The sequence below is a fragment of the Panthera leo genome, chromosome A3, assembly GCF_018350215.1.
Source record: "Panthera leo isolate Ple1 chromosome A3, P.leo_Ple1_pat1.1, whole genome shotgun sequence".
Taxonomy (NCBI): domain Eukaryota; kingdom Metazoa; phylum Chordata; class Mammalia; order Carnivora; family Felidae; genus Panthera; species Panthera leo.
Window position 1 is genome coordinate 25,173,821 of NC_056681.1, and position 24,818 is coordinate 25,198,638.

Sequence of the window (24,818 nt, forward strand, 5' to 3'; positions counted from 1 at the left end):
CTCTGTATCTAGGAGTCTGGGTTTTTTGTAATCCACTTTTAAGTGAAATCATGTAGTATTTGTCTTTCTCAGACTTATTTCACTTAGCATTATACCCTCAAGGTCCATCCATATTGTTATAAAGATTTCATTCTTGGGGCACCTGGGTGGCTCAGTTGGTTGAGCGGCCGACTTCGGCTCGGGTCATGATCTCGCGGTCCGTGGGTTGGAGCCCTGCGTCGGGCTCTGTGCTGACAGCTCAGAGCCTGGAGCCTGTTTCAGATTCTGTGTCTCCCTCTCTCTGCCCCTGCCCCGTTCATGCTCTGTCTCTCTCTGTCTCAAAAATAAATAAACGTTAAATAAAATAAAATAAAATAAAATAAAGATTTCATTCTTTTGTATGGCTGAGCAGTATTCCAAATACACTCACAACTTCTTTAATCTATTCATCAATTGACAGATACTTGGGTTGTTTCCACATTTTGGCTATTGTAAATAATGCTGCAATAAACATTGGAAATGCATATATCTTTTCAAATTAGTGTTTTTGTTTTCAACAGATAGGTACCCAGAAGTGGAATTGCTAGATGTGGTAGTTCTATATTTAATTTTCTGACGAATTTCCATACTGTTTTCCATAGTGTTTGTACCAATTTACATTCCCACCAATAGTGTACAAGGTTCCCTTTTCTTCACATCCTTACCAACAAATGTTATATCTTGTTTTTTTTTATAACAGGCATTATGACAGGTATGAGGTGATATATCATTATGGTTTTGATTTGCATTGCCCTGATGATGAGTGATGTTGAGCATCCTTTTAAGTGCCTATTGCTACCTATATATCTTCTTTGGAAAACATGTATATTCAGATACTCTGTCCCATTTTTTTAATCAGATTTTTTAAATTGTTATTGTGGTATGAGTTCTTTATATATTTTGAATATTAACCCCTTATCAGATACATGATTTGCAAATATCTTCTCCGATTCAGTAGGTTGCCTTTTCATTTTGTTAATGGCTTCCTTCACTGTACAGATGCGTTTTAGTTTGATGTAGTCTCATTTGTTTATTTTTGCTTTTGTTGTCCTTGCCTTTGGAGTCAGATCCAAAAAAAACATTGCTAAGACCAATGTCAAGGAGCTTACCACCTACGTTTCCTTCTAGAAGTTTTACGGTTTATTTTTAAAATTTCTTCTTTACATTTATTTGTTTTTGAGAGACAGAGAGAGACACAGCACAAGTGGGGGAGGGGCAGAGAGAGAATGACTCACAGAAACTGAAGCAGGCTCCAGGCTCTGAGCTGTCAGCACAGAGCCTGACACAGGGCTCAAATTCACAAACCGTGAGATCATGACCTGAGCCGAAGTTGGATGCTTTACTGACTGGGCCATCCAGGCTCCCCTAGGAGTTTTATGGTTTCAAGTCTTACGTTCAAGTCTTTAACCCATTGAGTTAATTTTTGTATATGGCATAAACAGTGGTACAATTTCATTCTTTTGTTATGTAGCAGTCCCAGTTTTCCCAAACCCATTTACTGAAGACACCATTCCTTCTTCCATTGTATACTCTTGTCTCCTTTGTCATAAATTAATTGACCATATATGTGTGGGTTTATTTCAGGACTCTTTATTCTGTTCCATTGACTTGTGTGTCTTTTAGGCCATACTACACTGTTTTCATCACTACAGCTTTGTAGTATAGTTTGAAATCAGGAAGTGTGATGCCTCTGGCTTTGTTCTTTCTCAAGACTGCTCTGGCTATTCAGGTCTTTTGTGGGTCCACATAAATTCTAGAATTATTTGTTCTAGTTCTGTGAAAAATGCCATTGCATTAAATATGTAGATTGCTTTGGGTAGTACAGACATTTACACAATATTAATTCTTCCAATCCATGAGCAGGAATATCTTCCTATTTATTTGTATCTTAATTTCTTTCATCAATTTCTTATAGTTTTCAGGTCTTTCACCTTCTTAGTTAAATTTATTCCTAAGTATTTTATTCTGGGTTTTTTTTTTGTTTTTTTTTTTGGCTCTTTTCAGTTTATTACACAAAGGACTTAAACTAGTCCAAGTTAAAAGCAGACCCCAAATCATCATCTTTACAAGAAGCTATAAGATTTCTAAACAATGTAACAAAGGACAGAAAGGAAATTCTACCCATTGCGAGGAAATCCCCACTTAAGCTTCAGTGAGCCAAAGGCACTTAAAACCCATGAACCTTCAGCTGGTTGTCCTTAGCCCGTCCAATCTCTAAGAGGAACTGGCATATATTCTTTTTTTTTAATTTTTTGTTTTAACGTTTATTTATTTTTGAGACAGAGAGAGACACAGCATGAACGGGGGAGGGGCAGAGAGAGAGGGAGACACAGAATCAGAAGCAGGCTCCAGGCTCTGAGCCATCAGCCCAGAGCCCAATGCAGGGCTCGAACTCATGGACCGTGAGATCGTGACCTGAGCTGAAGTCGAACGCCTAACCGACTGAGCCACCCAGGCGCCCCTGGAATATATTCTTACACTGGTCACCCTGTAGCTAAATTACTTCTCCATGTTCTGGATGCTCAATTAAAGTACTATGACAGGCATATTTCTTCTTAAACACCTTCACTAGTTTTTGTCGTAATCATCAACAATGCTTTTAGACAGTAGTATAGGTCTTCCTGCCATTTCTTTGTTGAATTCTTATATATATAATCCTCAGTGCCAGCAGGAGGCAGATCATCACCCTTACTTGCATCAGCAAAGGGGTCAAAAGAGTGGAGGTTCTGGACAGTGGAAATAAATATGATTTCTTTTCTTTGGTGGAAAAGGCCTATAGGAGAAGGGGTGGGGAAAAGGTGGGGGGAGGTGATAGAGCATCGGGGAAGCAAGCGGGTTCAAGGGGCAGGCAGCTGAGTCCCTCGTGGCGGCTCAGTCACCAAGGCTATTTTATTCTTCTTGATGCAATTGTTAAGTGGGGCTGTTTTCTTGTTTTCTCTTTCTGATAGTTCCTTATTAGAGTATAGAAATACAACAGATTTTTGTATATTAATTTTGTACCCCACAACTTTATTTATTAGCTCTGAGAGTTTTTTGGTGGAATCTTTAAGGTTTTCTATATATAGTATCATGTCATCTGCAAATAGTGATAGTTTTCTTCTTCCTTTCCAATCTGGATGACTTCTAGCTACCTTCTTTTAAAAGGGACCATCTGAAATGAAATGCAAATGTTTACCTATAAAGCACTAAGACCAAAAAGATTTGGGATCTCAGCATCAAGGTCCCTAAACAGTACACAATATCCAAATCCATTTCAAAAGCCTTAGTTTCCTTTTCTCAAATATACTACTCTATACTCAACACAGCTAGATAAAAGGAGAGGTTCTTCTGCAACTTCCAGTCACAACTCTAGACCTGAGGTGGTGTCAAATACCAAACATGAGTGTCTACACCCAATCCCTACCCCAGTCGACCCCACCCCACTCCAACCTATAACTGCCTACTTGTTTAAGGACCAACACAAAAGATCACATTGTCATCTCAACCCTAAACTGGAGAACTGCTCCTTTCTTCAAATCTCTACCACATATGCCATTTAGGGTGCTCCTGTGGCTGGCCCTTACAGACACTACCGCACTTTAATTATTCCTGTCTACCAAGAGTATGGGCTTTCTGAGAGCAGGATCATTCGACAGGCCTCACACTTGATGAATTGGATGAATGTCTGAACTTCTGCTTTGGGACTTGTAGAGCCTTCAGCTCTAAGCAAACTCAACTGCCCTGATTGTTCAATGAGAGAAAACTTTCCTCAGCAGATTGTGCCAAGTCCCAGGCCTAGCACCCCAAGCAACCTGGTGCTTGATTCACTATCACCCCAAATCCAGAAAAATATCATTTTATGGAATCAAACAGGGCAGGTTCATGATGGAATTCCCTGCACTGATCCTCTCCCACCATTTATATACTTCATTATCCCATATAACTCCTTTCCCCCTGGCTGAGAAGTTCTCTGAATCTTTTTTTACTTTATCCATAAGTTCCTGAAAGGTACGCTTAGGATGGCTGTAAGACTCCAGTGAAAAAACATATGGGTTATTTAGTTGTGGTAACTTTTTTTTCTCTGAAAGAGCCACAGATCTGTTTAACAGATCTGTAGGATCCATTGGGCCAAGCTGTGTCTTTTTCACTGCCTGGAAATCCACACAGCATCTCAGATGGCTCCTAACATAGAACTGACTCTCAGAGAACATCTGTCCCTCCTGATGCAGTTAACTGGTGGATCAGAACACTACCAATGCCATAGAAACAGAACAGGAAACAGCCACAAAGCCACTGAACCAAGAAATCACAACTCTCTGAAAAATCATTTCTGGTAGAAAAAAAAACTTAAAAAAAAATTCATTTCCTAGCCACCCCCCAACCCCCAAGTGGAATTAATTCCTCTTCACTTGGGGTTTTTATAGCACTCTATACAAGCCTCACTGGGTAAAAATTCTTTACCAACTGGTCCCCCCACTAGGCAGTAGTGTTTCCTAAGGATGGGAACTGCACCCAATTTGTCACCAGGGTTGCCAGTGCCTAACAATCAGTGGGTCCTCATGACTGACAGCTTGACTAAATACTTCTCAATTACCCAGATGACTGACTTCTTTCATGAAGAAGGCCATTACCCCATTAGCAGGATATGTGCTTCAAGTTTTTCAAAGGTGGGGGAGCCAGATTCTACTGAACCAGCCACATTCTGTGGCCTCACTGGGTTTGGAGGTAGCTGAAGGCATCTGGAAACTGACTGAGTTGGGTAAGAGTTCAATCCCTGAGCAGCAACAGAAGTGAGCAAACTGACCCAGAAGACAGCATCCCTGAGTATCCAGGAATGAATAGTGACATGGGCATATAAAAAATGCCCACTATTGTCATTTAATCCCCACAACAGAGAGGTGTCTCTCAAACTTTAATGTCCATACAAACCACCTGGGGATCTCATAAATACGCAGGTTCTGCTTCTGTAGGGCTGGCAGGGACTGAGAATCTGTATTTCTAACACATTCCCAAATACTCCCATGGACTACACTTTGAGTAGCAAAGTTGTAAAGGAGTTATTAAATACTGTTTTTGCAGCTGAAAAAGCTGATGCTCAGAGATACAAGGAAACTTGCTGCATATCACAAAACCAGCAAGTGGCAGAGGTGGAATATAAGTCAGGTCTTCTGATCCTAAGCCCATCACCTTTTCCACCGTACCATGCCATTAACCTTTTGACCTAAACAGCCACAACCACGGAGATGTATAGTTTTCCTGCATCCCTCAAATAAGCCCTCCAGCCAGTTTTGCCTTATATGGAAGAGGGAAGAGGTAGAACTACAAATATCAGCTATGGGAGAATCAAGACGGCTAGATGCTTTTGTCAAGAATTTCAATCATCCAGGGGCACTTGGGTGGCTCAGTCGGTTAAGTATCCTAAACATCTGACTTTGGCTCAGGTCATGATCTCATGGTTCGCGAGTTTGAGCCCCGTGTCAGGCTCTGTGCTGACAGCTCGGAGTTTGGAGCCTGCTTTGGACTTTGACTTTCTCTTTCTCTCAAATATAAAACATTAAAAAAAAAAAAAAATTTAAATCATTCAACCCTTCAGTTAAGACTCCTTAAAGGCCAAACTTTAGTAGTTCCTAGATGTTCATTCTTTTTTTTTTTTTAACTTTTTTTTTTTTAACGTTTATTTATTTTTGAGACAGAGAGAGACAGAGCATGAACGGGGCAGGGGCAGAGAGAGGGAGACACAGAATCTGAAATAGGCTCCAGGCTCTGAGCTGTCAGCACAGAGCCCGACGCAGGGCTCGAACTCACGGACCGCGAGATCATGACCTGAGCCGAAGTCGGCTGCTTAACCGACTGAGCCACCCAGGCGCCCCAAGATGTTCATTCTTTTATTAATGAAAGGTCACCAGAAACATAATTTGCTTAAAAACAAAAAACCAAAAACCTGTCTCAGTGATATGGAAATTATCAGGGCCATTTAGTACACAGAATCAAATTAATTCCTAGACAAATGGCTAGCCCTGCATGTTCTGGCCTACGCTGCTCAGACCTTGGCTGGAATATTCAGAAATTCAGCTCTGCTCACTCCACAATTTAAAGGAAATGCCGATAAAGAGGAGCACATCCAGAGGAGGGCAACAGGGAAAGAACAGAAATACCTGGCAACAGCCAACGGAACAGAGATCTGTCCTAGAGAAGTGGCAGGCTTGAAACATTAAGCACTATCTTCCCTGATTTATCTTACTGAAGGAGGATTAGACCTGTTCTCTTTGGCCCCAAGAGGCAGAATTAGCAATTAGCTTTCCCAAGGGAAGAAACGCTGTTCACAATCCTCTACTGTCAGAGCCAGGATTTGCCCCCAGGCCTTGTACCACATTCTTTTTACGAGCCCAAACTGCTTCCCTACAGAGCTACCTCCTCAACCTGTACTGCAAGTAGGCACTACAGGAAGAAAGATCTCAGTTCCAAAGAAAGGTGATTTTATAGTCAGAGCTATCCAAAGACAGACGATGCTGCAGTATGGGAGGATAGAGCACCTAATACAAATCCTGTCAGCATAGAGGTTCAATCGGAGGTTAATCGCTTGGCAGGAATACTGCAAAGGGAATTTGGGCACCGGATGGGTGGCTGGGTGAAATGAACCTGCCAACCCTCAGAGATGAATTAATCTATTCCTGCTGTATTGTCCTCTAATACTTCATTTGTACACTTACCATGCTTTGCCTTTTATCAGTTACTTGTACATGTATGTGTCTTCCTCACTGAAGTGTGAGCCCTTGTAGGGAGAAAGTAGTGTCTTATCCATCTTTATATCCTTTATTTTGCCCAAGACTATACATGGGAAACCAAGGACACATTGACATCTCTCCTATGTTCCAGGCACTCTGCTAGGCACTTTACATGTATCAACTTATTCCATATCCTCACAAGAATCCTAAGAAGTAAGTATTATTTTTCCCCTTTTTATAGATGGGGATATTGAAAACTCAGAGAGGATAAGTAACTGCCAAGGTACTGCTGGTGAGTGGTGAGACCAGCATTCAAACAGAGAAATCTTTTGCCTAAACCATCATGCTGCCTTCCTCCCGGAAGGAACTCTATAAGCATCTGCTGGTTTCAGCCAAACACCTTAAAAACAGGCTATATTATATCCAGATAGGTCTGTTCTTGTTTCCTGTTGCTAAGTTCAACTTTTCCTTCTAAATATAACCATCTATCCTCAAAATGACCATTCTAAAGTTGTATTGTTTGAAGATCCTCTCACTCTTTTAAAGACAATGGCACAGCATAAAAAATTCTGAGCAAGAGGCCCAAATTTTCATAAACTTTTCCCACCCAAAGGAATTCCTCAAGACTCCAAGAGCTTCCCTTCTCCCATTCAGCCCTGGCTCCACCTCAGGGCTCTGGACCACTGGAAACAAATCAGGTCCTGGCTTTCTGCCTCAGGGATATAGGGCTCCCATACATCTTCACAAGCTATTTTCCAAGATCTCACTCTCTGCACACAAACCCAACCATGGACAACACTAAATTTCCCTGAGCAAAATAGTCAAGCTCAAAGGTCCTCACATGTAGCTAAACTTCCAAACAAAATCTATCTTGAATTTCAAAGCACATTATAAACCTCCTGGCAGGCACTTAAAAATATTTAATCTCCCTGCCAAATGGGGCAAAAAAAGATTTTTGTCATTTGAATCAAAGGCACCAGCATGTTTGGACAGCCAACACATAAGGCCTCTCTGACACTCCATCTGTCTTAAGAAGTAAACCAAACCCAATCTGGCCAGCCATTTCTTCAAACAAGAAACTTAAGCGTCACCAAGGGAAATTCCCACTGCTCAGTTCCCTGGGTGAGTTTTGGATTTTCCATCCCAGGGCCTCCGGAAAAGGAGATCCTGCTGACACATGCACCAATAAGATGCTGTACTTTTCTACCTGATACCCTGAGTCTAGAGAACCAAAAGGCCACATTCACTATAAATGTAACTTATTAAGATGTCTTCCCACATGCTAACATTTTAAAGCAATTCTATTAAACATGAGAGAGTCACCCTGGCTCCAGCAATGAACAGGACTTAATGATGATGTATTTCCTGTGAGCACACAGCCTCTCTACATCCATCAGACATTTTCGACTAAACCTAAATTAACCTGTAAATGAACTGATTTGCATCCATAAATCCAATAGACATGTATTGGTGTAGGGTGTTTAAGGTACCCAGTCTCATACCCATTTCCTAATCTTATACAGTTCTTGTTAAACTAAAATATGATCCTTTCTACAAGTTGTTTTCATCTTTATTAAAACAGGACAAAAGGCAAATCTGAACCACCTAGGGTAGATACTTCATAACTCATTACAATGCCTTAAGAAGAAAAAAAAATCTTTGATATTTGATCATCTGTCTTAGTACCACTAAGTGGTACTGTCTTAGTACCACTAAGTGGTTCCTTTCCACAGTACCACTAACAGGGTACTGTGGAAAGGAACCAAAAAAAAAACACCTAAGTTTGAGTGATTTTTGTCAGTTCACCTAGACTGATTTCCATCCACTTCTCAGTTAAAGGACTTTTCCATTTTGACAATCAAACCAAAGAAATCTGAGCAGCAAGGGGCACCTGGGTGGCCCAGTCAGTTAAGCGGCCAGCTCTTGGTTTCAGCTCGGGGTCATGATCTCGCAGTTTGGGAGTTTGAGCCCTGTGTCGGGCTCCACACTGACAGTGTAGAGCCTACTTGGGATTCTCTCCCTCTCTCTGCTCCTCCCCTGCTCCCATACTATCTCTCTCTCTCAAAATAAATAAGTAAACTTAAGAAAGAAAGAAAGAAAGAAAGAAAGAAAGAAAGAAAGAAAGAAAGAAACCTGAGCAGCAAAACCTTTACCAGAAAAGTGTACTTTCATACCCACAACGTGTCACACTTTTTTATATACTATCTTAGCTCATCTTCACCAAAGGTTATGTGAGATATTATTTCTACTTTATACAAAAGGAAAGGTGATGATACTTAAGTCCCTTGAATGGCAGGGACCATGTCTGGTTTCTCTATATTTCCAGCACTGAGCATGGGGCCTAGGACACAGTTTAAGAGCCTACCACATGCTTAAGAATGAATATGTGGGGTGCCTGGGTAGCTCAGTTGGTTGAATGTCCAACTCTTGATTTCAGCTCAAGTCATGATCCCAGGGTCATGAGATTGAGTCCTGCATTGGGCTCTGAATCAAGTGTGGAACTGCTTAAGATTCTCTCTTTCCCTCTGTCTCCACCCCCCCATAAATTAAATAAAATAATTTAATATAAAAAGAAAGAATACATGACTAAAGGAAAGGAAAAGAAATGTGGCAAAAATATGCAATCCAAATTTTGCTCCAGGCCCCTAACTAAAACTACTTCCTAGAACACATCTGTGCACTGCAAATAATCTACTTGAGCTTCAGAGATTTGTTTTATTTATTTTTAATTTTTAATTTTAATTTAATTTTATTTGAGAGAGGGGGCGGGGAGAGGGAAAGAGAGAAACCCAAGCACGTTCCACACCCAGCATGGAGTCCAATGCTGGGCTCGATCTCACAACCCTGAGATCACAACCTGAGCTGAAATCAAGAGTCAGACGTTTAACTGACTGAGCCACCCAGGCACCCCTTCAGAGATTTGTTTTAAAGGACAATTTATCATCTTTCCAATGTGTATGCCACAAGGACCTGGCCGGGCTGGGCAACAGGGCCGGGCGTGGTCCTATCTCACTTCTTTTCCCCCCACTCAGCACCACACCTTGCCCAGGTGGGTGTTTAATGAGCCGAGTGATGACAAAGGTAATGATGATGCCTTCAGCCATCATGGGAGTAAACAGAACACAAGATGCCCACAGCCACCAGAAGAACTGGTCTCTGAATCAAGTTACATCCTCTCTTGAGCCTCATTTTCTTCTCTGTACAATGGGAATAACAGAACATAGACAACAGATGGTTTCCATTAATTTAATAGATACTTACTGAACATTAACCATATGTCAGACCCTATGCTAGGGGACACAGTGATGAACATAAGCATCCAACCTACCTCAAGGAGTTCATAATCTCACAATGGATGCTGTGAGACTCAGGAAAAAAGAAGTTTTACAAACTTCAAAGGACTACACAATTATGAAGTATTGCTCCTCCTCTGTGTTTCTCACCTTGATTAATGGCATCACCATCCACCCAGTTGTCCAAGCTGTAAACCTGGGAATCGTCCTCAACTCCTCCCTGCTTCATCCTGCCCCCAAGTCCCATAAGTCACCAAGCCTCTTTTGATTCTCCTTCAGAAAAGTCTGACATGCATTACTTCTCATCTAGTTTTCCACGCTTCTACTCTAGGCCCTTTGTTCCCACCTGAATAATTACAAGTCTCCTTATAATAATGATAATGGCAAGCATTTATTGATCACTTACCATATGGCAGGCATATGCTAAGAGCCTTGCACACATAACACAATTTAACCCAATAAGGTAGATATTAGTACTCCTATCCACAGAGGAGAAATCTAAGGTTCAGAGTAACCAGCCCAAGGCACCAGCTAGTAAATGATAAATCTACGGCTCAAATCATGTCTATGAGATTTTCTATCCTTATGTCTTAATGGATTCCTGCCTCCAGCCCCTTCCTGGTTGGTCTACACTCCTTACTTACTTATACGCTGCTGCTGGTATACTCTTTGGAAACCTAAGCTGATCTGTCTCTTCTGCATTAAGACAGCCAGTGGCTCCTCAGCATTTCCAGGTTGAGGTCTGAGGCTACAGGCCAGTCTGCAGTTACTTATCTGCTGTCTCACCCCATATCACTCTCACTGCTCCCAAACTCCCTGCTGACCCATCTCACACTTCCCTCATCTCTGAAGCCCCCCTTGCCCTTTCCCTTCCAGACAGGAACCTCCTCCTATGCAGCCTCAGACCCATGTTCACACGTTTCAGCACCGACTGGTATGTTTCTCTCCCTTCTCTACCCCTTCCTCTCTTCCTCCTCCTACTCCTTTTCCTCCTCCACTCTCTCACTCTCTCTTTTACACACACACACACACACACACACAAACTACAACAAAAACACACCCACTACCAATCCTGAATTCCTGGAAGGCACGCACAGTGTATTTCCATCTGATTGTGCAGATCCCACCACAGTAGCAAGCCAATAAGTGACTAACTGGACGGTATGTGGTGGTGTTAATACCTCACAGCACTATCCCAATAGGCAGATAAGACCTTGATGCTAAAAGACCTCTGGTCTAAAAGACCAGAAGATGCTAAAAAAGAAGGGCAGCTTATAGTAGCTCCTGTCCTCTCAGCCAAACTCAAAGAGACAGACTGGGGGCACCTAGGTGGCTCAGTCAGTTAAGTGTCTGACTCTTGATTTTGGCTCAGGTCATGATCTCGAGGTTTGTGGGTTCAAGCCCCGCATCAGGCTCTGCACTGATCATAAGAAGCTTGCTTGGGATTCTCTCTCTCTCTCTCTCTCTCTCTCTCTGTCCCTCCCTTCCTCAAAATAAATAAATAAACTTAAAAAAAAAAAGAAAAGGAAGAAGACAGACTGTTTTCAGCAAAATTATTACAACGAACTGAGACTGGTCCTCCACAGTCTGCTGGTACCCTCTCTAAGCCTCTTGAAAGAAAATTCAATCACCTCTAAAACTGCAAAAACTAAACTAGCTCCAGACCAAAAGACCTCAGAAGAATCTCCCTCTCAGATGGGAGATGAGGTAAAGTGATACCCTCTCCTCCACCACCCTGCAACAGGCAAAGCTTTCCAAAATGCAGACTGCTAAAAACACAGACTCTAATAAACAATAGAGGATCCTGACTGAGGGAGAGTCATCAGAGAAAAAAAGCTAGAGGCAGCAAAATCTAACCCCGTTCTCTATCTCCAGGGCTACCTACAGCTGGCATCCAGGCCACAAATGGACGACAGCAACTATCTCAGGCCTCCTTGCTCCCACTCTCACCCCTGACCTGTCTACTTTCCAAAGAGCAGCTAGATGGTGTTTTTAAAACTCTATCAATGCTAAGCACACACTCCTGGACAATACCCTGCAACATCTTGCCACCCACTTGAAATAAAATCCAAACTCTACCAGGAAGTCCAAGGTCCACTCAATCCCCATCTTCCTAGTTCATACCACTCTCCCCTTCAATTGCTATATTCCAGACCCAGAGGTCTTCTGTTTCTTAAAACAGGCCAACCTCCAGGCCTTTTCCTTTGCTGTTTTCCCTGAGTGGAAAGCTCCTCCTCTAGCTTTTTACAGAGCTGGTTTCTTAAGGCTCAGTTCAAACTTGACTTTTTAAAAGAGGTCTTCCCCTGGCACCTCTTTTCCCATTCCATTGCACCCTATCAGATCATCTTTTTTTTAAGCACCCACCACCACTAGACAATATTTTTTTCACTTATTTTCCTATTTCTGTCTTCTCATTAGGGTGGAAGCTGTGCTTTGTTCATCCTGTGAATATGCAGCAAAGAAAGCACTCAAAAAAATTTTTCCAGAGTATTTGTTGACTATCAGCAGAGAAGCACCCTCAGGATAAGCTATTCTGTTCTTCTGTTAGAACGAAGAAAACTACTATTTAGCCCCTACTATGTGCTGTAAAGTCACTGTAAAGAAATGATCTTCTTTCAGAGAGGTAAAGTAACTAGCTCAAGGTCACGCAGCTAGTAACTAGCAGACTTCTAAATTAAATACTTGTTTGTGCAGTTCCTCAATCCCTCTCACCTTTGCTTCCCTCTGGGGGCAGGAGGAGGCGTTGTCACCCTATAGTTCAATCTCATATTGCCATAACAACAAAATGATCAAATATCTCTAAACTGCTTTACAGTTACTAAAGCATTGTCACGTTCACCTTAAGAAGAATACAAAGCACTTGCCCAGAAAGCCATACAACAACAGAAGTATATTAAAAGCATGCCTCGAGTTCACTATCCCCACCCTGACCCCCAGTAGAGGGGACTGGGAAGGAGTCACCGCCAATGGAGGAATGGAGTCCCTATTTCTGGTTCAGAGGGATGGGGAAGGGATGGGGAAAGGATGGGGGAAGCCATGGGGAAGCCGTGAGTCACCCGTGAAGGCTTCTGCTGCTACCAGAAACTCTGATAAGCCCTGGCTATGAGACAGCAAGCAGTGAATCACAGATCTGGAAGGCACTTGCTGATGGACAGGGAAAATGAGGCCTCAAGAAGGAAAGCAACTTACTCAAGTTCACTCAGCAAGTGAACAGAGACGGTACCAGGGGTCTCCACTCTCCCACTCCCCTTTTCTTTCCATCAAGGAGGTCTCTCAAGGCGAATTGTGAGTGGGAAATGGGGGAAGGGCTGGGGCAGCTCCTAGACCCCCCACAGAGGGTCAGGAGAAGGCAGGGCGAGGACAAGGAAGGGCACATGAGTTAGGATGGGGGGCAGAAATGAGCCAATAAGGAAGAGACAGCAGTGTCTCGAAGGTGGGTGAGGGCAGGCCTGAGAGAGGAGGAAAAGGCGGAAGAGAACAGAATATAGGGCGGGCGGAGGGAAGTGCTGAGAAACCAGGCTCCGAAGGGGCCTGGCGGGGTAGGGAGAGCCTGAGGGGAAAGGCAGGAATGAGAGTCTGATGGTGGAGGCGTCCAAGGCTCCAAGGGACACTCAAGGGAGCCAGAGGGGAGGGGTCCGGAAAGGCCCAGAAGGGAGTCTGACCGGGGAGAGTTCCAGGGTCCGGGCAGACCCCGGGGCGTGTCTGACGACGGTGGAGTCCGGGCCCGGAGAGCCTGAGAGAGTCCGAAGGGACTGGGCCGACTCACCGCGCTTGTTTTTGGTGCCGTGCTTCTTGGCGGCGGTCAGCTCCTGCTCGATCTTCGTCTCCAGGAATTCCTGCTTCTTACTTAGCATCTCCTCCGTGTCCCGTAGCCGCTGGATGGCATCCTGAGGGGTCGGGCCGCCCTTGCCGGCCTTACCCCCTCCGGCCCCGAACAGCTTGCCGAACACCGACATGGTTGCTGCTCGCCGCGCCGGCCTGCGCCGCCCGCTCCGGCTCGGCTCGGCTCGGCTCCAGCGCCCGCTCCTGGCCCCGCCGCTCCCTGCCGCCACAGGCCTCTCCGCCGCCTCCGCCCCGCAGCTGGGCTCGGCCGCGCCACCTCCCACAGGCCCCCACGCCCGGGGCCGGACAGCGTCAGAGCAATACGTCGCTGACTACAACTCCCGGAGGGCAACGCGCCGGCCGTGCCTCAAACCTAATGGAAGAAGGCGCACTGCATGCCGGGAGACTATAGTCTTCCGGCTTGAGGCGCTCCGCGGCGCGTCTTTTTGGTCCAGCTAGAGTCAAAGGGCGAGGTGGCATGCTGGGAAATGTAGTCTCCTTGGAGCCCGTTCTGTAGAGGTAGAAGGACTAGAAGAGAAATAATATTTTTCAAAACGTTAATTAGCATTATATACATTCTGTGATCCAGGAATTTTGCAAAGTGCTTTACACACATTATCACATTTAATTCTCACAAGCTTAATGATAGATAATACTGTTCCTATTTTGTAGGTGAGTAATCAAGACTCAGAGAAACTGAGTGGCTGACTAGCTTAATTGACTAGTCCTGTCTTTGTATACTTTGTTCCCTCTACCTAGAATGCCTTTCTACTCTTTATTCGCCTAGCAGGTTCTTGGAAACCTAGTAGAAACTAACAGCCTTGGCACTGGAGTTAGACTGCAAAGGTTCAAAACGCACCTTGCAACTTAGGCAAGTTACTTCCCCTACTCTGTGTGCCTTCCTGTCTGAAACTGTAAACTAGAAATGATAATAACAAGACCACCTCCAAGTTTATATGAGATAGGTAATGTAAAGTGTTTATTTAGCATGGCCTAGCTAGGTGCTCAAAAATTTATTCCTTATTCTTGGTCATCATTATACACACTAATAATTAAACCAGGAAGAGACCCAGAACTTTCAAAAGTAGTAGAAGTATTGAAGAGTTTTTTGTCCGTGCATTATACAGATCACTGTGGTTATGGGGCCACATTTCATTGTTTTCCCTTGTCCTTTGCTGTCAAGAATCACTTCTCCCTTGGGGCACCTGGGTGGCTCAGTCAGTTAAGTGTTCAACTCCGTTTTGGCTCAGGTCATGGTCTCCCAGTTTGTGAGCCCCATGTCGGGTTCTGCGCTGGCAACTAGGAGCCTGCTTGAGATTCTCTCTCTCCCTCTCTCTGACCCTCCCCTGCTCATGGTCGGTCTCTCTCTCTCTCTCTCTCTCTCTCTCCCTCAAAAAAAAAAAAAAAAAAATCACTCTCCATCCATTAGCAGTGAGGCAGCATCTAGTAGCCAATACCTACCCTAAGCCAGCATTCTAATTTGCTGCTTCCAATCTTTTATTTGGAAGTCTTGTTACTTGTCACTTAGCCTTGTATGAAATCAAAGGGTAAACCAGTTCTGAGTGAGGGTCTGAAGTGCTCTCCAATAAAGAAAAACATATCTTCTCAAAGTGCTTTTTTATCCCTTTCTGGATCTTCCAAATATGTGAAGTTGTTTTGAAGTGAGTTTCAAATAAATGAAAGTTTAACTGAAAATTTTCTCTATTATTTCACATACAAGTCTTGTCTCCTTCCCAGACTATGATCTACATGTAGATAAAAACCTACCTCACATTAAAAAGAATTTTTTTTTAATACTTCAGATGTTGTTGTTCTTATTGTAATCAGCCACAGTCCCAGCCTACATACACAGAGAACCATTTCCAGAGGATGGGAAAGTTTATTTCACCCAACTTTCCAGGTTGGAAGGAATTTTTCAAATGTGAGAGACATGCCAGAACTGTCAAGAATCACAGCTGCATAAATTATGAAACATAAGTCACACTTGTGCTTGTTTTGTAATTGAGACATTGCAAGGTTTTATCAAAATACAAAAATATCAATAAGGAGGCTTCATTAGCGCCTCCTCATGGCTACAGCAACCCCTCCATACTTAAGCAATTTATTTCCTCCCCTCTTATCTAAGTCATGCTGCAATCAGGCATACAGGTAGCAAAAGACTTGCTGGCTTTGAGCCATGACTCAATGAATATATGAGCAGGAGACACTATAGGCCTTACCACCATCAATGTCTTATATTGCTGTGGGATAAACTGAGGGTGATAGCAGAAGCCCTCATGTCATAACTGGAGCCTAGAAAAACATCTTAGGGATATGATAACAGAACATTTCGATTTTATCTTGAGTACCAACCCCAATCAATTGGTGTAGGGTGCTCAGATTGCTGGATTGAGAAGAATTCTGAGGCTGCATCAGGACTCCCTGAAAAATGTGCTGAGATCTATTTGTGATGTTTACCTGGAGTGTGGGATAGGAAGTGGTGATATTTGGGCAAGGTAGCTGCGATCCTGGCTGAGAATCCAACTGCCTTGGTAGAAATTCATAGGGTGGGCTGACTCAACACAGGAGAGCCCGGGGAATTCATTTTTTCTGGTCTCTTGGGCAAATGCACAGCCTTTTCAAGCCATGACTGACTGGTGCTAAAAATTATGTGAAAGGGGTGTCTGGGTGGCTCAGTCGTTTAAGCGTCTGTTGATATTGGCTCAGGTCGTAATCTCATCGATGGTGAGTTCAAGCCCCACGTCGGGTTCTGTGTTGACAGCACAGAGCCTACTTGGGATATTCTCTCTCTCTCTCTCTCTCTCTCTCTCTCTCTCTCTGTCTCCTTCTCTCTGCCCTTCCCTCTCTCTTTCTCTCTCTAAATAAATAAATAAGTTTTAAAAACTATGTGAAAAGAGTGACCTATCATTACATGCAACAACCTGGATGATTTGCAGATATTAGGCTGAGTGACAGAAATCAGACTCAAGTCTGTATGATTCAATTTATACAGAGTTCAAAACCAGGCAAAACTAATCTATGGCGATAGATGTTAGAATAGTGGTTACCTTCAGGTGTGGTACAGACCAGGCAGAATGATATTTGTGGGGTGCTGGACAGGTTCTATATCAAGATCCAGTGGTATTCACCTGCCTGTATACAAATTAACCTGTCTTCATAATGAAGATAACTGCCCTTCACATATCTTATGTACTTTACTAAATATATTGCCATTTTTAAAACTTGTCTGGTAAGAGCAGCAATAGAAGCATACAGTTTTTATTAATTTGCAAAGTGCTCTCACTTACAAAATCTCATCTGCATCCACCAAAGCCCCAAGAAATAAGCATTACTATACCATCTACTGCTTACTGTTTATTTATTTTTTTACTGTTTATTACTTTTTTTTTTTTTTTTTTTTGAGACAAAGAGAGACAGAGCATGAACGGGGGAGGGTCAGAGAGAGGGAGACACAGAATCTGAAGCAGGCTCCCGTCTCCAAGCTGTTAGCACAGAGCCTGATGCAGGGCTCGAACTCATGGACTGTGAGATCATGACCTGAGCCGAAGTCAGATGCTTAACCGACTGAGCCACCCAGGCGCCCCTGTTTATTATTTATTTTTGAGAGAGACAGACAGAGCATGAGTGGGGGGTGGGCAGAGAGAGAGGGAGACACAGAACCCGAAGCAGGCTCTAGGCTCTGAACTCTCAGCACAGAGCCCGATGTGGGGCTTGAACCCACGAACTGTGAGACCATGACCTGAGCTGAAGTTGGACACTTAACCGACTGAGCCCCCTGGGCGCCCCTATCTACAGCTTGCTGTTGAAGAAACCGAGGCCCAGAGAATAGAAATTGCCTAAGGTCACATGGTTAAAGACACTCAGCTATATATTTATTTGTAAACTTCTTTAATTATTTTTTTAAGTAGGCTTCACACCCAGCACAGAGCCCAACATGGGGTATGAACTCAGGACCCTGAGATCAAGACCTGAACTGAGATCAAGAGTTGGATGCTTAACAGACTGAACCACCAAGGCACCCCTGTAATCTTTAAAAATATCAAGTCAAGAAAAGCTGAGTTAATAAAACTTGGTATGATAGGTTTCAAATTGTTGGGGCACCTGGATGGCTCAGTTGGTTAAGTGTCCAACTCTTGATCTTGGCTCAGGTCATGATCTCACAGTGCATGAGTTTGAGCCCTGCATTGGGCTCTCTGCTGTCAGTACAGAGCCTGCTTTAGATCCCCTGTTCCCCTCTCTCCCTGCCCCTCTCTTGCTCACACACACAATCTCCCTCTCTCTCTCAAAAATAAATAAAAACATTTAAAAAATAAAAAATAAATAAATAAAACAGGTTTCAATTATGAATAACAAAATTTTTTATGAAACTTGGCCTCGTGTGATTATATGAAATCAAATAGAGGATTTGCCGATTTTATTTGTTTATTTATTTATTTATTTATTTATTTATTTATTTATTTATTTATTTTGAGAGAGAGACAGAGTGCAAGTGGGGGAGGGACAGAGAGAGAGGGAGACACAGAATCTGAAGCAGGCTCCAGGCTCTGAGCTGTCAGCACAGAGCCGACACGGGGCTCGAACCCACCAACTTCGAGATCATGACCTGAGCTGAAGTCTGCCGCTTAACTAAGCCACCCAGGCACCCCTAGAATTTGCTGATTTTTAACTGTAAAAAACAGAGTACATCCAACACCCTCTCCTGATAAAAAACACTCAACAAAGTAGGAATAGAAAAGAGCTGCTCAATCTGATAAAGAACATCTATGAAATGGGGCGCCAGGGTGGCTCAGTTGGTGGAGCATCTGACTCTTGATTTTGGCTCAGGTCATGATCCCAGGGTCGTGGGATCGAGCCCTGAGTTGGGATTCTCTCTCTTTCCCTCTGCCCCCTCCCCCACTCAACACGTTTTCTCTCTCTCTCTCTCTCTCTCTCTCTCTCTCAAAAAATAAATAAATAAAAGTGAAAAGACATCCCATGAAATGGGAGAAAATAATGGCAAATCCTATACCTGACAAGGGGTTAACATTCAGAGTATAGATTTTTAATTTTAATTTTAATTTTTACTTATTTATTTTAAACATTTATTTATTTTCTTTTGTTTTAAAATTTTTACGTTTATTTATTTCTGAGACAGAAAGAGAGAGACAGAGCATGAGCAGGGGAGGGGCAGAGAGAGAGGGAGACACAGATTCCGAAGCAGGCTTCAGGCTCTGAGCTGTCAGCACAGAGCCCGACGCGGGGCTCGAACTCACGGACCGCAAGATCATGACCTAAGCCGAAGTCGGACACTTAACCGACTGAGCCACCCAGGTGCCCCAACATTTGTTTATTTTCGAAAGACAGAGATAGAGCACAAGCAGGGGGGTGGGGCAGAGAGAGAGAGAGGGAGACACAGAATCTAGATTTTTTTATTTTTAAAAAAATGTTTATTTATTTTGAGAGAGCGTGGGGGGGGCGGGGAGGGACAGAGAGAGAGGGAGAAGAGAATTCCAAGCAGGCTCCACTCTGTCAGTGCAGAGCCCAAAGTGGGGCTCTAACCCATGAACTGCGAGATCGTGACCTGAACCAAAATCAAGAGTTGGCCGCTCAACTGACTGAGCCACCCAGGTGCACGCAGAATATACTTATATTTAAAAACCCTCTTACAACTCAAAAAACAAAAAGACAAGGGGCGCCTGGGTGGCTCAGCCGGTTAAGTGTCTGACTCTTGATTTTGGCTCAAGTCATGATCTCATGGTCTGTGAGATCAAGCCCCCTGTCAAGCTCTGCCCTGACAGTGCGGAGCCTGCTTGGGATTCTCTCTCCCTTTCCCTCTCTCTCTCTCTCTCTCTCTGCCCCTCCCCTGCTTTCTCTCTCTCTGTCTCAAAATACACGTTTAAAAGAAGTTTTTTTTAAGACAAACAACCCAATCAAAAGGCACTAAATTGTATATGTTAAAATAGTTAAATTGGTGAATTTTGTTATGTGAATTTTATTTTCAAAAAAAGTGTGCTGAAGTCATGACAGGAAAACATGTTTTGCTGCCCACCACACAAACCCAGATTAGAACTGAGGCTCTGCCATTCAGCCATGTGGCAAGGTGTGCCATCCGACTCGGTTTCCCAACTGTGAGAGACACTATCTTCCTTACCGGGCCATTTTGAGGATTCAATAAGAACATAGATAAAGAGCCTGGCACAGAATATGCACCCAATACACATTTATAAAATAAACAATAATAGTAACAACAGGAATAATAATTAATTACTGACATCTATGGGCCCTCACTTTGAGTCAGATGGCTGACAAAGAATATCTCATTAATTATCTGACTATAGCCCTATGAGGTAGGTACAGATTATAGCCGAGGAAACAGAAGTTTAGAGAATTTGAATGACTTGCCCACAGTCATACTGATGAAGTTTTGTGGTGATGAGAGGGGGGGCGGGATTCATGGGGTTTGGAGCCGATGGCCAAGAATTCTTGAAGATGTCTTTGGTGCAAAAATGGTGATTTTATTAAAGCATGGGGACAGGACCCATGGGCAGGAAGAGCTGCACTGGGGTTGTGATGGGTAACTCATTATATACCCTCAGGTTGGGAGGGGGTCAGGGAAAGAGGATGTCTCTAAGGAATTTTGGAAGCAAGGTTTCCAGGGGCTAGCTGTTGCTAGGGAAACACCATTTATCACCCTTTAATAAAACCTCAGTCATGAGACCCCTCAAATGCATATGGGGGGCCATAAGCTTGGAGCATGATTGCCAGCATATATCCTGGGGCAGTTGAGATAAAGGAAGTAGACTGACTGGATCCTCGAGGTTGGGACAATGTTAAGCCAAGGTTCTCTTTTGCCCCTAGCAAAGTGTCATGTTGAAGGCAGCTGAGCTCCTAGAGGGAGATCACTCTGCTGGTTTCAAGGACTTGTCAATGGGCTATAGGCAGTAAGGGAATTTAATTTTTCATTTGCCTTAGTTTCCCACATTACCATAGCAAGCACTTAAACCCCTTTCCTTTGTTCTTGGGTAGCCGGGAGTGTCTGAGGAATATCACAAGATCCCACCTGGGGCAGGGGGTGGGAGGTGTTGCTAGCTTGTGCTTTGCCCCTCAACTTGCCTCATGCTCCCTCATCAATACCATTATTAAGTGACGTGGCTGGCATTTGAACTCCCAGCAAACAATCGGAAATCTTTATTGAGTACTTCATGCTAAGCAAGACACTGAGCTGAGCGTTTACATCCATTATCTCATCTAGCCTGCACACCTGCATGAAGTGGGCATTATCATTGTCCCCATTTTATATTATTAAGTACTGGGGAAACAGAAGTTGAACAGCTTGCCCAAGGTCACAAGCTTGTGGGGGCAAAGCTGAGAGTCTTACTGTAACGACAACCTCCTTAACCTCTCTATTCTACACTGCCTTCATCCAAATGAATGAATGGATAGAGAGAGATGCACAAATAAACACAAATAAATGAAGTGTGATGAGCCCGGGAGCAGGTATGAATGACCTCCCTGGGAACAGGGCAAAGTTAGCAGTAGGGGTAGGAGAGACCCAGCAGAACCTGAGAGAGGCAAGTGGGGAGCGGGGGTGGAGACTGCTCTGGAAGGGCCCCTGTCCTTGAGTTAATGGTAGGTTCCAGGGCCTGCCTACTCCATACCTCTTCATCCAAGCATGTGTAGGCCATGCAACAGGCTCTGTGCCCTAGAGGGTAAAGTGCTTCCTTCTGAAAGGCTTTTCAGGCCACCCCATACAATGCTGCAACATGCGCCCCACCCCACACTCACATTCTACTCTCCTCCGCTTTTTCTTTTTTTTCTATAGTACTTATCACCTTCTAACGTATTATATAATTTGCTTTTTTGCTGTTTATCGTCTGCTTCTTCCACAGATCATTATTTGTTTGGCTCATAATGTGTTGTCAATGCCTAGAAGTATGCCTAGCATATAGTAGGCACTTAATAAAAACATTTGTGAAATGAATACATGAGTGGGCTGAGGGAGCAGTGACTTGGGGGGCAGGAGAACTAGATTTGGATTTAGCCTTGCTATGAGACCTTGGACAAGACCCCTTCCCTCTCTGTGCCTCATTTTATTTTCCAGGATTCTACAAAGGGCTCAAGGCCCTGAAGTTGGGCCTCAGCCCTTGGCCTCAGGATTCTGTGCCTGACCACCCATAAGCCATCCTTGGTGAGCAGGGGTTCACCCCCAACCCTGGGGTGGAATCTGCTGGGCTTTCTGCTCCCACCCTACAGGACCTGAGAACCCGTAGGGGGCATTTGCTGGCAGCTTTGGGGGGTTGGGAACACCTGCAGCTGCCACCTCCACTCCAGCCTTCGCAAGGGAGGCAGAACTGGTCCAACTGGTTCTGCTGGGCCACACCAGATACCTGCTGTGTCAACTGAGATTTCCAAACCACTGCCTCGATCATTTGTCCCAGATGGTCTCGGCTTCCTCTTAAAACAAAGGAAAATGGGGCTTTACAGTGCATTGGGTTAGCCTACATGGCAGATGCTTACTGAGGGAAACTTACCCTTGGCCTCCATGGAACGGGAGCAGGGGTGGTAGAGTGGGTCTTGTTTCCTCAAAGTGCCGTTGTTGGTTTATTCAATAAATATTGATCGAGAAATTCCTGAGCAGTTCTAGGCACCATAGATGTATCAGCGAACAAAACAGAGAAAAGTCCTTGTCCTTGTGGAATTTTTGGTTTTTAATGAGGGGAACAGACAATAAAGAAATGTCTAGGGGCACCTGCCTGGCTCAGTCAGTGGAGCATGCGACTCTTGATCTCAGGGGTGTGAGTTTGAGCCCCCATGTTGAGTTGTAGAGATTACTTAACAATAAAGTCTTAAAAAAAAGAGAGAAATATCTAATATAGTGTCAAGGATGATGGATAAAAAAGAAGAGTAAGGGACTAAAGTGTGATGGGGGTAGGGTGGGGGCTATTTTAGACAGATTGGCCAGGGAAAGCCTGAGGAAATAACTTGGACAAAGGTAAATAGAGGGAGGGGGCCAGCCATAGGAAAATCTGGGGTAAGGGCATTCTAGACAGAGGGAACATCAAGGACAAAGGCCCTGAGGCAGGAACTAATTTACATGATGGAAAAGCAGCAAGAGGGCAAGTATGGCTGGAGTAGAATGAGAGAAGAAAAGAGTGGTAGGAGACACGGGCTGTATCATGTAGAATCTTGAAATCTACCAGGAAAACTTTAGATTTCATTCTGGGAGATATTGGAAGCCACTAGAGTTTTAAACAGGAAACTGGCATAATCTGATTGAGGCTCTAGAAAGATCCCTTGGGCTGCTGTCAAGAGAATGGATCATGGTGTAGAGAGAGAGAAAGCAGGGAGATCAAAGAGAAGGGTGATGCAATCATCCATGCAAAAGAGGCTTGCAGCCTGGACAGGGAAGCGATGGCAGAGACGAAAAGTGGTTGGAGCTTTGGAGGAGTGATTTTAAAAAAAAGCCCCAAATACTGGCCTATCAGAGCTGGTGAGAGCTTTAGCGATCCTAAGACAAGGTAGGAACTTTGGAGTCTGTCAGCCCTGGGTTTGAAGCCCAGCTCCACACATTCTAGCTGAGTCTTCGGGCAGGTTGTTACACCTCTCCGAGTGAGTCTCGGTTTCCCCATATATAAACTGGGCATTATAAGAGAGCTTGCTTCCAAGGGGTGTCTTGAGGGCTCAGTGACATGTAAATAAGACACAGAGCACAAGGTTGGGCACTTAGTGGACAGTAAAGTTAGCTATGACTCAATTCCCCACGTTTATTGAAAGAGAAACTGAGGCCAGCTAGCTTAGAGGCAAATAGAGGACTAGAAGTGGAAGGGAGAAAACAAAGCACTATTTATAGGGTTCTTCAAGTCGTATACCTCAGGTCCAGACAGTAAGATGATTGAGGAGGTCAGGAACATAAAAAATTTCATGTGACCCTCTCTGGCCATCTTGTTCTCCTACTCTTGAAAGACATGGGAAATTAGAATTATGTCTCTATTCTAAAACAAATCAACACAAGTATGGCAAGTAGCAACTGACATCCAGCTGCAACGTCAGGGAGACAGTAGAGAAAAACAGGAACTATGGCATCCAGAATGTATGTACCCATTTAAAGGGGCTGCTAGCTCAGCTCCACCTGACTGCTGTCTCCCTGCCTAATTTTTTTTTTTTTTAATATTTGTTTATTTTAGGGAGAGTGCAAGCAAGGGAGGGGCAGAGAAAGGGGGACAAAGGATCCGAAGAGGGCTCTGCACTGACAGGCTGACAGCAGTGAGCCTGATGTGGGGCTCGAACTCAAGAAATTGACATCATGATCTGAGCCCAAGTCAGGCGCTCAACCAACTGACCCACCCACGTGTCCCCAGACATCCTAATTTTCAACAGAAGTCAGAATCCAGATTTTTATATGAAATCTCCCAATTTTTAAAAAATATTTTCTTTTCACATTTTTTAAATTTATCTATTTATTTTGAGAGAGCGAGCGCACGTGGGGAGAAGGGCAGAGACAGAGGGGGACAGAGGATCCGAAGTGGGCTCCGTGCTGACAGCAGTGAGCCCGATGCGGGGATCGGACTCACGAACCCTGAGATCATAGCCTGTGCTGAAGTCAGATGCTTAACCCACTGAGCCACCCAGGTGCCCCTTCCCTCTGAATTCTAATAACCTTGTTGGGTAGGTACTATTATTCTCCCCATTTGACATATGAGGCCACTGAGGTTCAGAGAAGTGAAGTGACTTGCCACAGTCACACAGCTGGGAAGGGGCAGAGTCAGGATTCAAACCTAGCTCTGCTTAATGTCAAAATCTGTGGGACCCTGGATGCTCAGGACAGACCCTCTTTACACTTCATTCTCCCAGCATCTTGGAGGTCTATGAGGGACTCTGGGGTCCTGGAGCAGCTCTGTTGTCAACTTAGAGTGACCCTTGACCAAGGGCCTTCCTCTTTCTAGGCCTCAGTCATCCCATCTGCCTACCTAGGAGGGATTTAGTTATTATGGTCCAAGCTTCC

At 44.0% G+C, this 24,818-nt stretch overlaps 1 protein-coding gene across 1 annotated transcript in view; it reads right to left on the reverse strand.

Moving 5' to 3' along the window:
- CHMP4B (charged multivesicular body protein 4B) overlaps positions 1–14,362 on the reverse strand; it is a 52,248-nt gene extending 37,886 nt beyond the window's left edge. Inside the window, exon 1 of the mRNA XM_042931199.1 lies at positions 13,782–14,362. Coding sequence (XP_042787133.1) covers positions 13,782–13,971 — 190 coding nt within the window. The 5' untranslated portion in view covers positions 13,972–14,362. The remainder of the gene's footprint in view (positions 1–13,781) is intronic.
- Positions 14,363–24,818: the final 10,456 nt, after the last annotated feature.